The sequence below is a fragment of the Anarhichas minor genome, unplaced genomic scaffold (assembly GCF_050575085.1).
Source record: "Anarhichas minor isolate MPS153535 unplaced genomic scaffold, ASM5057508v1 ptg000052l, whole genome shotgun sequence".
NCBI lineage: Eukaryota > Metazoa > Chordata > Actinopteri > Perciformes > Anarhichadidae > Anarhichas > Anarhichas minor.
The window spans coordinates 2637743-2652500 of record NW_027466498.1 but is presented as its reverse complement, the minus strand read 5'-3'; the positions used below and the strand labels follow the sequence as shown (position 1 = coordinate 2652500).

General features: G+C 41.9%; 1 protein-coding gene across 12 annotated transcripts in view; it reads right to left on the bottom strand.

Annotated features, from left to right (window-relative positions):
- Positions 1 to 13021, bottom strand: part of LOC142931488 (unconventional myosin-XVIIIa-like) — a 155845-nt gene extending 142824 nt beyond the window's left edge. For 9 of the 12 annotated variants that reach the window (XM_076075420.1, XM_076075422.1, XM_076075428.1 and 6 more), the window contains exon 1: positions 9040 to 9179. Coding sequence is in view for 3 of the 12 variants with exons in the window: in XM_076075424.1 (XP_075931539.1) it covers positions 9040 to 10059 (1020 nt within the window). In the remaining 9 variants the exon portion in view is untranslated. Of the gene's footprint in view, positions 1 to 9039; positions 10161 to 12643 lie in introns of those variants that run through there. The other 3 variants (XM_076075424.1, XM_076075425.1, XM_076075433.1) reach the window with 2 other exon arrangements.
- Between the last annotated feature and the right edge of the window lie 1737 nt (positions 13022 to 14758).

The window sequence follows — 14758 nt, the reverse complement described above, 5'->3', positions numbered from 1 at the left end:
CCAATCTGGATTCCTGCTGCCAGTTTCAGATATTTGGGGCTAAAGTCTACAAGGCTTACAAGCTAAGTTTGTTTAACTATTTCCACACTGAATATTATCTCAATTAACATACTTGTTATGGGTGCAGTACAACGCTAAGCCAGCTTCCTGAGCAGTAAGTCTCACTGCACGTTTTATCATGGGAAGTATGGGAATATGCCACAACCCATGTACACATTTCATCCTTTCAATATATGTTTACATCATAAGTAACTCTACCGTCAATGCACCGCTTTTTATTAACTATTTGTAACTTGGACACGCCCCTAAAAGCATATTCATTCTATTCTAATTGTGTCATTATCAAATATAAAATGGAATGGCAGCTGTTCTTAACTCCAGAGTTTCACATCTGCATTATACACAGGCGTTACAAGTCAAGCTGTGCTTTCAGCAGCATTACTATGCAATTACAATGATATTTTGATGAAAAGTAAACCAGACATGATGACTGCCTAACTTGTTCTACTGACCTAAAAGCATGATTGCGTGCCTGGAAAATCAGGTATGACCACTGACTTCTAGTTTTATTGTCTTGACTATTGACAGAGAACCAGCAGCTGCAAAACACAAGCTAATAAATTGCTGCACTTCGTTTTGATTGAGCCCTGAGCCGTTATTTGGATAGAGATACTGAGTAAAACACAGAAGCCTCTGCTACTCCTATCAAATGAAGCTTGCTCTCTAACCTACTGGTTTCAACACTTGAAGACAGGTGAACTGAAGACAGGTGCTAGCTGTAAAATCTGACTGGAGCCAGACGCCCAGAGCAGCTCTGACACCAGTTTAGGCGATCATCACTCACTCGGCCAAAGAAAGCGATGGCTCAAGCTGGACCAAGGTGTAGATAGTCTAAGTGATCACAAACAGAATTCATCATGTTTGTGCCAATACCACCATCACTGCAGAAAGGCTGCTTCTGTGAAGCAAAGTTTCAGCTGTAATTGAGATAGTGATGGTTTTATTAAAACATGATGCATGTGTGTCATTGGGAAATGACTATAGTTGATGTGAAGGATCGCCTAACCTTAATCATTAACCTTAACCATACAAGGCCAATGCCTAGCCTTAACCATACAAGGCCAATGCCTAACCTTAACCATTAAACTTAACCATACAAGGTTAATGCCTAACCATACAAGCCCAATGCCTAACCTTAACCATACAAGGTTAATGCCTAGCGATACAAGGTTAATGCCTAACCTTAACCATACAAGGCCAATGCCTAACCTTAACCATACAAGGCCAATGCCTAACCTTAACCATACAAGGCCAATGCCTAACCTTAACCATACAAGGCCAATGCCTAACCTTAACCATTAAACTTAACCATACAAGGTTAATGCCTAACCATACAAGCCCAATGCCTAACCTTAACCATACAAGGTTAATGCCTAGCGATACAAGGTTAATGCCTAACCTTAACCATACAAGCCCAATGCCTAACCTTAACCATACAAGGTTAATGCCTAGCGATACAAGGTTAATGCCTAACCTTAACCATACAAGGTCAATGCCTAACCTTAACCATACAAGGCCAATGCCTAACCTTAACCATACAAGGCCAATGCCTAACCTTAACCATACAAGGCCAATGCCTAACCTTAACCATACAAGGCCAATGCCTAACCTTAACCATTAAACTTAACCATACAAGGCCAATGCGTAACCTTAACTATCTTGCAAGAGTTTTGCAACTTGTGCGTTACCTTCTAGACACAACCCTGACCTTTCCATATCCAACAAGTTTACTTTACTTTAGCATATTATGCATTAGTCCATCACTTCACTCCGATTACATCCTGGTAAATCCTAGTGTGTCATCTGAATTCTCCATAAATGTCCATAAGTCCTTATGATAGAGTGGTTTAGGATGCATAATATATGGCCCCAACTTTCCCAGGCCAATCATACCGCAAACCTCTGTCACATGTCATCAGCCCCTATCGTGTTTGCTGGCTCACCACTGTTAAACAGGTAGAAGTACTGTGAAGCAAAATCGTTAAAAAGTTAAAGTAAAAGTAGTGCTGCGAGTAGGGATGGGTATCGTTTTTTTTTTTTTTCGATACCGGTGCTAAAACGATACTTTTAAAACGATACCGGTGCCTAAACGGTGCCTGAACCAAATTTTTTCTTTTTCTTCAAATTGAACAATATATTAAGTGTTTAATTAAAGTACCGTATACTATAAATATAAATAAATACAAAAACACTTGGCTTCAAATTACAGCTTCAAACTTTTTAACTTCAAACTATGAACAATATATTAACTGTTAACAGCAGTTTACAGTATACTTAAATAAATATAAATAAATACAAAACACACACACACACACTCTGTACACACATTACAGCTTCAAACTTCAGCAATTCTTTTGCAGAAATATGAGCATATTTGCCTTCTCTGGCAAAATACGACACATCTCCTGACTTATTTTATTTTATCATATTGGCACCGATTTTCGGTACCCAACCCTAGCTGCGAGCCAGCAAACTTTTTCCAACAGATGTTTTAAACCAGAGGAATTAGTTTGAACCATTCATTGCAAGCTAATCTAGTTGTATCATAGCTAACGTTATTGTCAAAATGTTACCTTCCATATCCAACAGTAACTTGGGGAGAGTATCTATTACATAACTGACAAATGATGCACTTAAAGTTCTACTCCTGTAACAATCAGAACGCTAACACTTTGAAAATGGGACTGAAAGTTGAGTAATTGGTTTGAGCACAGGAAGCAGAGAAGTTTGAGAGGGTCTGAATAAAAGTGGAAGCATGTTAAGTCACAATTGCTTCCTGAATGAGTCGAAACAACAACGACTGTGCCAAAGTTAACAGGCACTGTTGAGGCTCCACTATGGTGGACAGCAGAGAGGCTGAATGAGAAAGTGAGTGTGGGAGGAAAACATGGCTGTGCTTTAAAGTGTCTGCTACTTCTACTAACTGTTACTGCAAAGACCCCAACAGCATTAGATTTCAAATAGAACGTATAGGCTACATACATATGGACCAATCAATAAAGCTTCAACTGCTACAATATATTAATAAAAGACATACGGTATCATTTCCTACAAATGACCTACAGAACTCTGCGTGGTTGTTTTTCTGGCTCTCTGCTCTCTGTTTTATGTCTCTGCATTAAACAATAATCAAATATTAAATTAAATACAAATGAAATTAAAATGAATCAACGTGCCTCTAGACAGGGTCAGTGTAAAGGCAACCGCAAATAGCAGAATCTGCTCCAAAACACAGGATAACATCAGGAATAGGAATATGAGCCAGAGAGCAGGAGCTAATACCCTTTTTCCAACTGAATCAGCATGTATGTGCGCTTTAGAAAACCGGCTAAATGTAGGCGATAGATTCCTTTCTTATTGGAGAATGCCGAAGCCGGTGCCGTAGCCTCAGTTTTATTTCCCTGCTGTGTCACATTCAATGTGCACTGGAAGCAGGATTACTTATTCAGTCTCTCTGTCAAACTCTCAAGCCAGAGTTGGTGATTGTTAGAACAAGTTTGAATGAAGTGTGTTTTTAATGATCAGCGAGGTAAAATTACTGTTGTCTGAATGGAGTCTGGTGGCTTTGAGGAAATAAAATGTATTAATTGTCCAAATCCCAGATGATTGTATTTATTGTATATACACTTCAACACACCTCTCACAGCATCGCAGCAGATGGAATGTTTCCATCAGCGCTGTCTGGAGCTGGAGGCGATAAATAGCTGTGACTACAGAGTGCTGATTGTAATCCTTCACAATAAAGACAAAGCCTCATGTTAGCTCTGTTTTTGTCCAGTGAGTGAAGCAGCTGCCTCCTACAGAGGAAAGCCTGACTGGTTTGACTCCAATAGTACAGGAACAGGGACCAAACGGTGGAGGCAGCAGACTGAAGTGAAGCTACCGACCTCCGTCTGCATCTACAGCGCTCAATGCTGCACATGAGCTTTTACTGGAGCAACCCAATGACCTGCACCAGGACCTCAGTAGTACAGCTTCTCAGCATAAGGTCACCTGTGGCGCACTGCCACACCACCGCACACAGTCATATAGAATGAAGACTCCACTAGAACTACGCTCTTATTGGTTGTATCTTTATTATGGTGTTGTATTTAATAAATTATGTAATTTATAATTTAAATATATATCAATAATATATTTTATAAAAGTTGATTTGCAGAAAAGCTGATAAGAATCAGTTCTCCCATCTAGTGTGCACCAGGCCATTAGTGAAAATGTCTCTTCCTCTCCTTTTTGTTAGAATATCCTGCTCATGGAGTAGCTGCATCCTCTGTCTGCTTCCATATCTTCATTAAGTCTTACTGTGTTCTCCTGGGACCATGCTGAATGACTTCAGCTGTTAAACTGGGAACAGACAGAATTCTGCTTTGTCAAACCAATCCCTTCTAGTTTTAGAGGATTATTCTAGTATATTACATTATACAATGTGTTGGTTATTATTTACATAATTTCCTATTAGTTATGATACCATTGCTCCACTCAAAGCTCTTTATCACTCCATGTCATCATTCACCCATTCATACACTGATGACAGCTACCATGCAAGGTGCAACCTGCCCATCAGGACTAACTAACCTTTATACACCGGTTAAATGTCTTGCTCAAGGACACATCGACATGGAGTTGTGGAGCAGGGGATCGAATCGGCGATCCACTGATTGAAGGACGACCCTGCTCTACCACTGAGCCACAGTATGTCCTGACACCTGATGTCAATGTGAAGACCTTGGGCTCCGAGAAATGGACGATCAAGAAAGCAATCAGCCCAATAAAAGACTGTGAAAACTAAATTGGCTGCAGGCATCGTTATCATTGCTGATACACATCTGTCTATAATATCTATACTGAAATTCAAGTATATTGAAACATTTCAAACGATACCCAGCCCTGTTCATTACGAGGTTCTCATGAATATAATAACATGTAGGAAAGCTGGCAGCTGCTGCTGGCCGACACGGTGTGCCTTATAAACCCTTTGTTGGGATTGAATGACGGCCCTTCTGTGAGCTCTCCTTTATTCAAACCAGCAGTGAAGCTGCTGATATCCATTAGAGTGGACAAAGAGACACAGACAGGCCCGCTGTTTAACACACTTACAAATCAGCTGCAGAGAAGTTAGAGGAAGGGAAAAGTGTGTGTGTTACACCCAACACTACCAATACACTTAAACAAAGCAGCCTCCGGTGTGCACTTCCTGTTTGCTCCATGGAAGTCATTATAGCAGCTCCTCACATAACACAAGTAGACCCAAGTCTCTTATCTGAGAGACACACAGCCAGTGTCTCCTGTATGGAAAAGGAAAACGTGGGCTACATAGAGCCACACAGCGGATGAATTCAATTGTGGTGAGAAGGGGGACCAGAGTCCCTTTCAGTCCGACATGGTCACAAGGACCCTTGATCCAGAGCCAGTGGAGGCAAACAAACAAAGCCCTCTGATGAGGACACTAAGCTACAGTTAATGCAACAAAGTTCATGACTTTAAGACCGGTAAAATACCGTCAAAAAGATAGGTTCCTTAATCCATTGATCAATCAGAACATGGTTGAAACATTTCCAGTTTTCCAGAGGCCACTGTGACAAATGACTTGTTTAGTCCAACCAGCAGTCCAACACCCAAAGATAGTCTACAATGATATAAAGCAGAGGAAAGCTAAAGGAAAGGAATCCTCACTTTCATTTTCATGAATCAACTTATCATTTCAGCACTTCTCTTTATGATTTATTAACTAGTTTTCTGTGCACATTAGATGACAATATATGATAACAGTTTAAATAAAATAGCTGTAGCAACAACCCAGGTTGCAGCAACCTCCAGTTCTGCCGGATGAAGCCAATGTGGAAGTGTTTTAACGCTGCATTCTCTCTAGTGACCACCAGGGGGCGACTCCTCTGGTTGTATAGAAGTCTATGAGAAAATGACTCTACTTCTCTCTTGATTTATTACCTCAGTAAACATTGTAAACATGAGTTTATTGTCTCAATCTCTAGTTTCAAGTCTTCTTCAATACAGCATGATGTTCATTTAGTAAATTATGGTCCATTTAGAGTCAAACAGACCATAAAGCAGGGTGTGCTTTAGGGCGGGGCTACTGTCTTTGAGAGATCGCCGTCACTACCAGCACCATATATGGTCACTTTCGTTCACTGGTTGCAGAAAGCCAAGATGGCCACGGCCGTGATCCAAGATGGCGACGGCCAAATCACCGAACTTGAGGCTTCCAAACAGCAGTCCACAAACCAATGGGTGACGTCACCATGACTACATCCATTTTTCATGTACAGTCTATGCTTACAGAGGATGACCATCTCATACTGATTTACTATTTTTTGCATTTTATTCACTCATTATTTCCAATCGCTTACACTTGAAAATAATAATTAGGCTGATCTGATTCATTTATTTCATGACATAGACTAGTCCCAAACAGTTTGGGCTGATATAAAACAGTAGAGCCATTTACAATCATGAAATGCTGATTTTTATATATTTGGTAAGCACTGTCAATATTAACACCTGCATTGATGTGGTAAATCAAAGTATAGTCACAGCTTTTAGTTTACAGCCTAAAAAACATGTTTCAGTGTGCAGTTACCCTTTAATAAAGAGCTACCGGCTTTACAGGAACACCTTCATTTCATTGTCAGGTGATGTGGAGGTTCCCTTTTACACTGTGATCTGTAGCTCGAATGACGGACAGGGATCACCCCATTCACTAATTCATCTCTTTTTTTCTCATGAATTATAAAAAAAATCATTGCTGCTGAACCCCAATAACACGATTACTAACCTACACTTTTGCCGACTGAAAAACCTAGACTGAACGTTTCTTACCTAAAGGTAATAATCAAAGTCAGAGTAGAGTTTGCTAGGATTATTAGCTGCCACTGACCATCAGTTTACTGCACCATATATATTAGCCCCTTTACCAGTAATATTAAGTGGAGTCTTTAACCCGGCTAGTCACCCCCACTGTGAGCTACTGTAACAACAGTCAAACATGTCATGTCACGTATGGTCCACTTTAGCTCAACAGTGCAGCATTGTGTTTGAAGAGACAACGCTAGTAAAATAAAAAAGTACTGTTAGCCAGTATTAAATGGGGTTGTGGGCTCCTATTCATTGCTTTCATCCTTTATTCATATTTATTATCAACCTTTGCAGGCAAAACAAGCTAGCGAGCAAGTCAACTTTAGCAACTGAACCAAACATGCTAACTAATTTAACATTGTTCAAGTCGTTTAAAACAAGTTGGGAAGAAAGCAGCGTTATGTAATGTCATCCAACCTGCATGTGCTCCCATGTGACGTAACATGGAAGTGTGTTCACAGAGTGTCCACTACATAACTGAGAGTAGGCTGGTCCACCAGCTGCTGTTTTTAATGGAGCTCTGACAGAGAGCCTGGTAGTTCATTCTCAGCTAAAGGGTTATATCACAAGACTTTCCATGTGTTTTCATTAACAACTGGTCAAATGTTTTACAGGACAGGTGGGAACCCTGTGCTGAAATGAGCTTCAAAATTTGACTCTTGAAACCAATAAAAAAAAAAAAAAAGGCATTGCTAATGTTAGCAGGGAAACCTGGACTCTCACACATCACTCACACTTCAAATTTTGAAGACGCTTAGATATGTCTGAGAAACAGCATACAATTACTGTAAGAAGAAGTACATACAGTACAAATACAGAATCAGAACACAAACACCCCTGAGAATCTGGGATATCACAGTGCTCTACTTTCTGCCTGTTGAGAAGCATTTCTGACACAGGGCAAAGGAAAAATGAACATATTATTAAATGTTTGGAGGAGTTGAGGCTCTGTTGAAAGACGTTTTGTTTCATTATTGTTTCTGTTGTGGTTAGACAGCCACAGTCAGCTCAGACATCAACATGAGAAGCCAATCAATTTGTCTATACCTTAAAATCCAGCTAAAAATCACATCTAGTCATCTTTTTGGTAAAACTGATCTCGGTTTGATTGACAGCAGCTGGCAGGCTGCCAGAGTGCCGGTGTTCCACCGAAGGGAACGAGAGGCCAAGTAAAGAAACTTGCTGTCGTGTTCATATCAAAGGCAGGCAGCGTGTTGATGGTAGTGGTACTGAGGAGTTCTAGCCTGCAAACTGATATTAGCAAGCTACAGTGCAGGACAAGACTTGTGTTCATGTGTGTAAGTCAGTGAGATAAGAGGGAGACTTCAGCAGGAAGGATAATGTGCTAGTTGTTCGGAGTCTGTGTCTCTTGTGTAGTGTAGCAGCAGCCGTCTGGTTCAGTGTGACCGTCTGCTCTGCCTGTGACACAACACTGATTTGATTGGCTGTATCAAAATAAGGTCTCCATCTACGTACAGGTGGAGCTAACGGTATTCCATCAAGATTTGGCAAAACTAGTGCAATCATGAAACCAAAATCTATATAGGACAACACAGGACACGTAATGTACAGAGAATATGTGTACGCTGTAGCAAATGCAATCGTATTTCAGATGGACTTCCAAGGGTAAAATGTTATACTTGAAAATAAATAATTCAAGAAATTACAGTAATGTCACAAAATACATCATGTCAGCGAGAAAAGCACAATTTTAACAACTGCTTTTATAAAGCCAAGGCAGGAGTGGAAAGTCAGACGACCAGGGTATTCTTTCAGAATACAAGGCACAACTAGTTAGCAGGACACCTTGACTTTACCGTCATCCTCCCACATCGTGATCAGACACCGAGATATGACGTCTTACAAACAGCTCGTCAATAAGCCAGAGGCCAAACACTGCTTCCCTGAGAATCAGGCACATTGCTGTGTTTCTGCTGCAGCTAATCAGCCTGTGGAAAAAAGTTTCTGAAACTAGACACTTGAAAAACTGGGAGAAAACATTGAAAGATTTTAGATTGTAAGACATCGAAATAGAGCACCACTCATGCCAAAGAGAGAGCAGCAGAGGCCTTTATCTGTTGGAACATAGAAAGTGGACGAGCTGCTTACATGTCTGGCCTCCCTGCGCAGCCCCTCGGTGTTCCTCAGCCAGCGGCGGCTCAGCTCGCTCAGCTCCAGGATGGGCTGCACCTTCAGCCTCACCGTGTCTCCTGACTGACGGATCATCTCCACGATCTCGTCACGGCTCTTGTTCTCCACATTCCGCCCGTTAATCTCCACCAGCCTGTCGCCCGGCACCAGCCCCAGCGCCAGGTCCTTGGTGCCGGCACCGGGCTCGGCAAAGTGGACCACCCGCCTGTACACTCCTCCATCAGGACTGCGGTCCAGCATAGTGGTGCGACGCAAAGAGAATCCAAAGTCCCCGGTGTTGCGGCGTTGGAGCTCCAGCTCGCGTATTTCTGGGGCACTCGGTGCGACAACAGCCGGTAGCTGCAGTTGTGCGGGGAAGGTCTTGTCTACCACTTCAGGGATGCAGACTTTTTTGGTGGCTGGTGCTACTTCAGGCTGCTTCAGGCTGTGCTTGCGGAGCATGCTGAAGACTTTGCTCTCCACTTGCGGGGACGGGGCAGCAGAGTTCTGACCTGAAGGAGTGGAGCCCTCTGATGGGCTCTCCTCTTTACTCCTCTGGGAAAAGGAGAAGCGTTTCATCATTTGACCCACCTGGGAGGAGTTCGTCTTGGCAACTGAACCAAATTGAGCCACGCGATCACGTACTGAGCTGCGATGTCCATCCTGTCCTCCTCCACCCTCACCCTTCAGGTCATCGGTGGAGCTGGCAGCACTAAGCTGGTCATCCAGAACCATGCTGCTTCGGTTGCTCAAGCCGTCCGATTCAATATCAGTGAGGGTGAGCTCGTTGCTGCTGGCCACTTTGATGGGAATGGGGTTGGAGATCTCCAGTTTATTCTTGGACTCACGCTTGGCCTCCCTCTTCAGGTTGAAGAAGCCACGGCGCATGCTCATCTCTTCCAGGCTGCGCAGCTCCGCTGGAGACATCCTCTCCTTTTTATCTTTCTTCTCCTTCCTACTCCCATCCCTCTCCTTATCCTTTTTCATCAGGTTAAACATGGTGACCAACGCTGAGTTTCTGTCCACCACGGCTCTATATTCCCTTCAGACGGAGGTCCAGTTCACAGGAGCTTTTGTTGTGACCACCAGGGACGAATCCCCTGGGGAAAGAGACAGGGAGGGCACAGTGTGTCAAACTTCAAAATACTAAAAGTGAAGTGGAAGAGAATGTCTGATTCTCATGTGAAGCTGGACACAGCTGACAAATATAATTATACACCTTCATATTATTGATTTTACACATTTTTAGATTGTTAACAATGCTAAAATACTGAATATACACTCAGCTGAAAAGGATTTTTTTTCTCTTGACTAACGATATCTTAAGTAATTATATATATATATATATATATATATATATATATATATATATATATATATATATATATATATATATATATATCTCATCGACACTAAATTTATCAACAATAATTTTGATAATTAGTCAATTGTTAATTGTCATTTATCAAGCTAGGGATGTACAAAATGGATACATTCTAAATCATTTTACAACTAATTGAAATCAACATGTGTTATAATCATGAGAACTGGTTTATGGATAAGATTATTTTTGATTAATCTAGTGAGCTAAAGATCTCGCAGATAGACGCATTTCTTAAAATGTATGCAAAAAAGCTCAAATACTACCATAAGAACTTCTGCTCATTGGTTTGCAACACTGTCAGCAATGGTCTAATATACTCAGACATCAAAGAATAACGAGCATCAAATAAACATCATATTCTCTAACAGTAGACAAGTTTATATTGTCACATAGTATGAATCGTTATATAACCCAACCCTATATGAAGCAACAAAAAAATAAATCTTTCTATTACAGCATCTCAAAAGAGAGGATTTACACAGGTTTTCTTCTTTTTGAAATAATTCTAAACAATATCTTTGGATTTTGGATGTTGTTTCAGTCAAAACAAACAATGTAAAGGACATCTATGGGCTCTTTCTTCCCTTTTTATATTCAAATATACAACTCATAACCAGTGACATCGGTGAAGTGCCTGTGCGGAGCCCAAATATTGAAACCCACGAAGCCACAGCCTGTTCACTTTGCTGCGGTCTGGTAAGAGATACACAAGTACCAGCTGCTGTACCAGCAGACCTCAGAGCAGCTTCTTTCCTCCACCCGCCACCATAAACATACTTTGGTTTGTTTTACTTTATAAAGGGACTACAACTGCATTTCGTTGTGCAACCCTGTGTTGTACAATGACAATAAATCAACCTTGAACCTTAATCAGAAATTAAACTAGTTGCAATTACATATCATTGTAGCAGTGGTATAGCACTGTATTGCCCAGATGTAATTTAAATAGTTAAAATGGGCAATAACTTCATATTACATATCCTACTTCACACTAGCATTTGGCTTTTGTATATTTTGTACAGAACTGTCCATGTGTGTAGATGGCCCAGTAACAGATAGACCTCCATCACTGAAGACCTCCAGCATCATGACAGAGGTCCATTGGAGGAGCTTGGTTGGACCAAAACACATTCCTGGCCTCATCTTTAACCAGGTCTCTCCTAACCCTCCAAACTTAGGAACTCTTCCTGCCACAAACTGCCACAAGCAGACAGCCTGGTTCTCATTAGCTGCTGAGTGACACACAGAGACTCTTCTGGATCCCAAACAAACAGCCGCCTCCTACTGTAATTATGACACAGGCTATTGGGCATGGCTCTCTATTAGTAGGGCCACTCTGTACTCCCAGCTAGAAGGGGTCACAGTTGAAATTTAGCACTGCAAACTCAACACAGAGATCATAACGTACTAAAAGCACAGTGCTCTGGTAGATGAACGATACGACTCAGTGCTTCAAAATAAAGAACATGGTGGTGCCCAGCGGGTTATCAACTAACCAATCTGCCAGAACACCAAAAGGTTTCCTTAAAGCTCTTTTTGAGTGCCTCTCTGGTCGTGATGGCAGGGCCACCGTGAATGGACAGCTCTGGTATGAACATTAGCGTCACGTTCTGTCTATAATAACGACATCAGAAAAGCTAAGGGTCTCCACAGTGCCTCCTGTTTTAAGCTCTCTTCTCTTTATCTACTTGACCGCTGAGGTTCAAACGATGCTAACAGCTGGCTCACACACTAACGAACAAAGAGCAACATCCACTAGCCCCACTCCGTATTCAATGTGAAGTAAGGGGACAAAAAGCATGACAGCGCTAAAATAGGTGTAGCTTTTCGGCTACATTAGCTAGCTGAGCTACCGTTTCGTTTGTGGAGGTAACGTTACCTAATTACACATATTTGCGTTTTTATTCCACTTCAAACTAAAAAAGCTCCAAAAACACAATCCAATAGTAATACATTAAGTTGTTGTTGAACTTTCCAGTGAGCCGTCTTGTTAGCTAAATAGCCTAACTGGCTCCAGCCACAGCCTTAACGTAAACGTTAGTTCTTTGCCCTCATTTTTGGTCCTGGAACAACACATTGGGATCCTGTGACAATTCTCCAGTCAGCCCGACTGGCCGCCTGAATCAACACTGGTGTCTTCAAACAAAAAGCGTCCCCTCACTTGAATCACAGATGTTTATTTCCAGAAGAAATACTCACTGTTCTCCAGTACAGCAAATTCTGGGTGCAGCTCGGCTGGAACAGAAGGGACAGAAGCCGCAGACTGGCTTTTAGCTAACGTTATCATAGCTGGCTGCTCCCAGTGCTGCTCTGAAGGTTCAGTACAACAGCTAAAGGTGGTCAACCAGCTACCCCTGCTGGACAAGCATTGTAGCTGCAGCCTGACTGAAGCGCCAGCATGCATCTGTTTAGGTAAAGTTGGAAAGATATTCAAAGATTCAGACTTCCCGGTTCAATACATCGTTAGAGAAACGTTGGTAAAATACAAACGATACCTCTCTGTGACCGTAGTGAGGTAGACAACAAGCTACAACCTTAATTTAATCAAAACGGGCCGTCCTCCGAGCTACGAGCTGGACGAAGAGCATTGGTGCGGCAGGCTGTGAGACGAGTGCGCAGGGACCGTCTACAAAGTGCAATGCGGAAAATACATACAACTATATTCAATAGCTTCACTGTCATGCAATGTAATGTAACCAAAATCAATTCAAACATCTATAGGCTGCGATTGGTTGTACTACAACTCCAATTTTAGAAAGAAATGCTTTTTATTAATTATGGTGAATTTGTATTGGAAAATATTTTCAATAACTTTCCTCTTATAGTGTAGTGTGACCAAAATCACTTCATACATCAATGAGCTTCTCATTGTTGTACTACAACTGTTATTTTGATTAATTATAGTGAATTTTTATTTTACTGGCCGACTATACCTCATGAATTTGGAGAGACAGCGAGATCCTCCTTGTGTCACTGGCACCTCAGTGACTAGTCTGTGGCAGACGTCAGTCAGGTGTCAGGACTGTGGCACCTCAGTGACTAGTCACTGGCACTTCAGCGGCAAGGCGGCAATCAGGCGTCAGTCAGGTGCCACAACAGTGGCAAGCGAGCGGCACTATTTCGGCACCCGTCAAGAAGCTGCCGAGCTGAGCGGGCGTCCCTCTGACTACTGTCGGCACTCCTCTGACTAGTGGTGGCACTCCCCTGACTAGGTTTCCTGTGAGAAGCCCCCTCCGTTTATCCGGCAGGGCAACGAGTTCTCGTTCCAGCTCGTCACATACTGACACTTTGTCAGACCCTCAGTGTCACTGTCCAACGCACTGGGTAGCCCAGCGCAGTCCCAAAATCTAGGGTTGGAGTTCCTCCCCTTCCACTGGAGCACCGTGGGACCTTATTTCGGAATATATATATATATATATATATATATATATATATATAGTGCTGGGCAACGATTAAAATATTTAATCGCGATTAATCGCATGGATTTTTTGTTATGGCAAAGTTCAATAATTAATTCAAAAGTAGTGTATTGCGCACTTTTATTTTAAAAGTACTGCTATATGAACAAAAGTGCAATAACATTTGGTTCACGAGATGCAGGTAGCATGTTTTATACTTAATGTGAATATAATTCATACTTTGTTGGCATCTTATTCTGAAAACCGGATGTTCGTCTGAATAAACCGGATGTTGTGTCACGTTAATGTTTCCGCTAACTTTCAAAGTTCTTCGCTCGCTCCCGATCTGTGGCGTTTAAATGCGTTTACCGTGAATGTCAGCATATAGGTGCACTAACATGTCAGTGTCTGCTGAGTTGACCACGGAGATCTGAGTGTCTGCTGACTTTACCGCAGCGATGTCCAGTAGTCTCCAGGGAGAGCAACAGCTGGTGCAGCTTCTCTCTTTATTTCTGCTCCCCCCCCTCGACCAGAAGCGGAAGTTGCCTTTTCTCTACGGCAACCCTGAAGGGACACCATATCTCCAATACAAAACGATAAACATGAGACAGTCTGTTACAATAATAACTAGAAAATTCCTAAAGAAATTTTGACAGTGTGGCTTCTACTGCCCGAAGAAATCGCAATATATACACACGCCAATGTTACCGGTAGTGTCATTCAGGTTCAATTGAGATAGCGCTACTCTCTTTTCTACATTTTAGATTCATACTCTTGGATTGAATCTTGTATTTGTGGGGCTTTTATTTTGAAAGGGTGGGACTGGTGGGTGAGAGAGGGGGAGAGGAGACAGAATCATAATGTAGTGCAGTTCGACACACAGTGCAGTTCGGCACACACACACACACACACACAC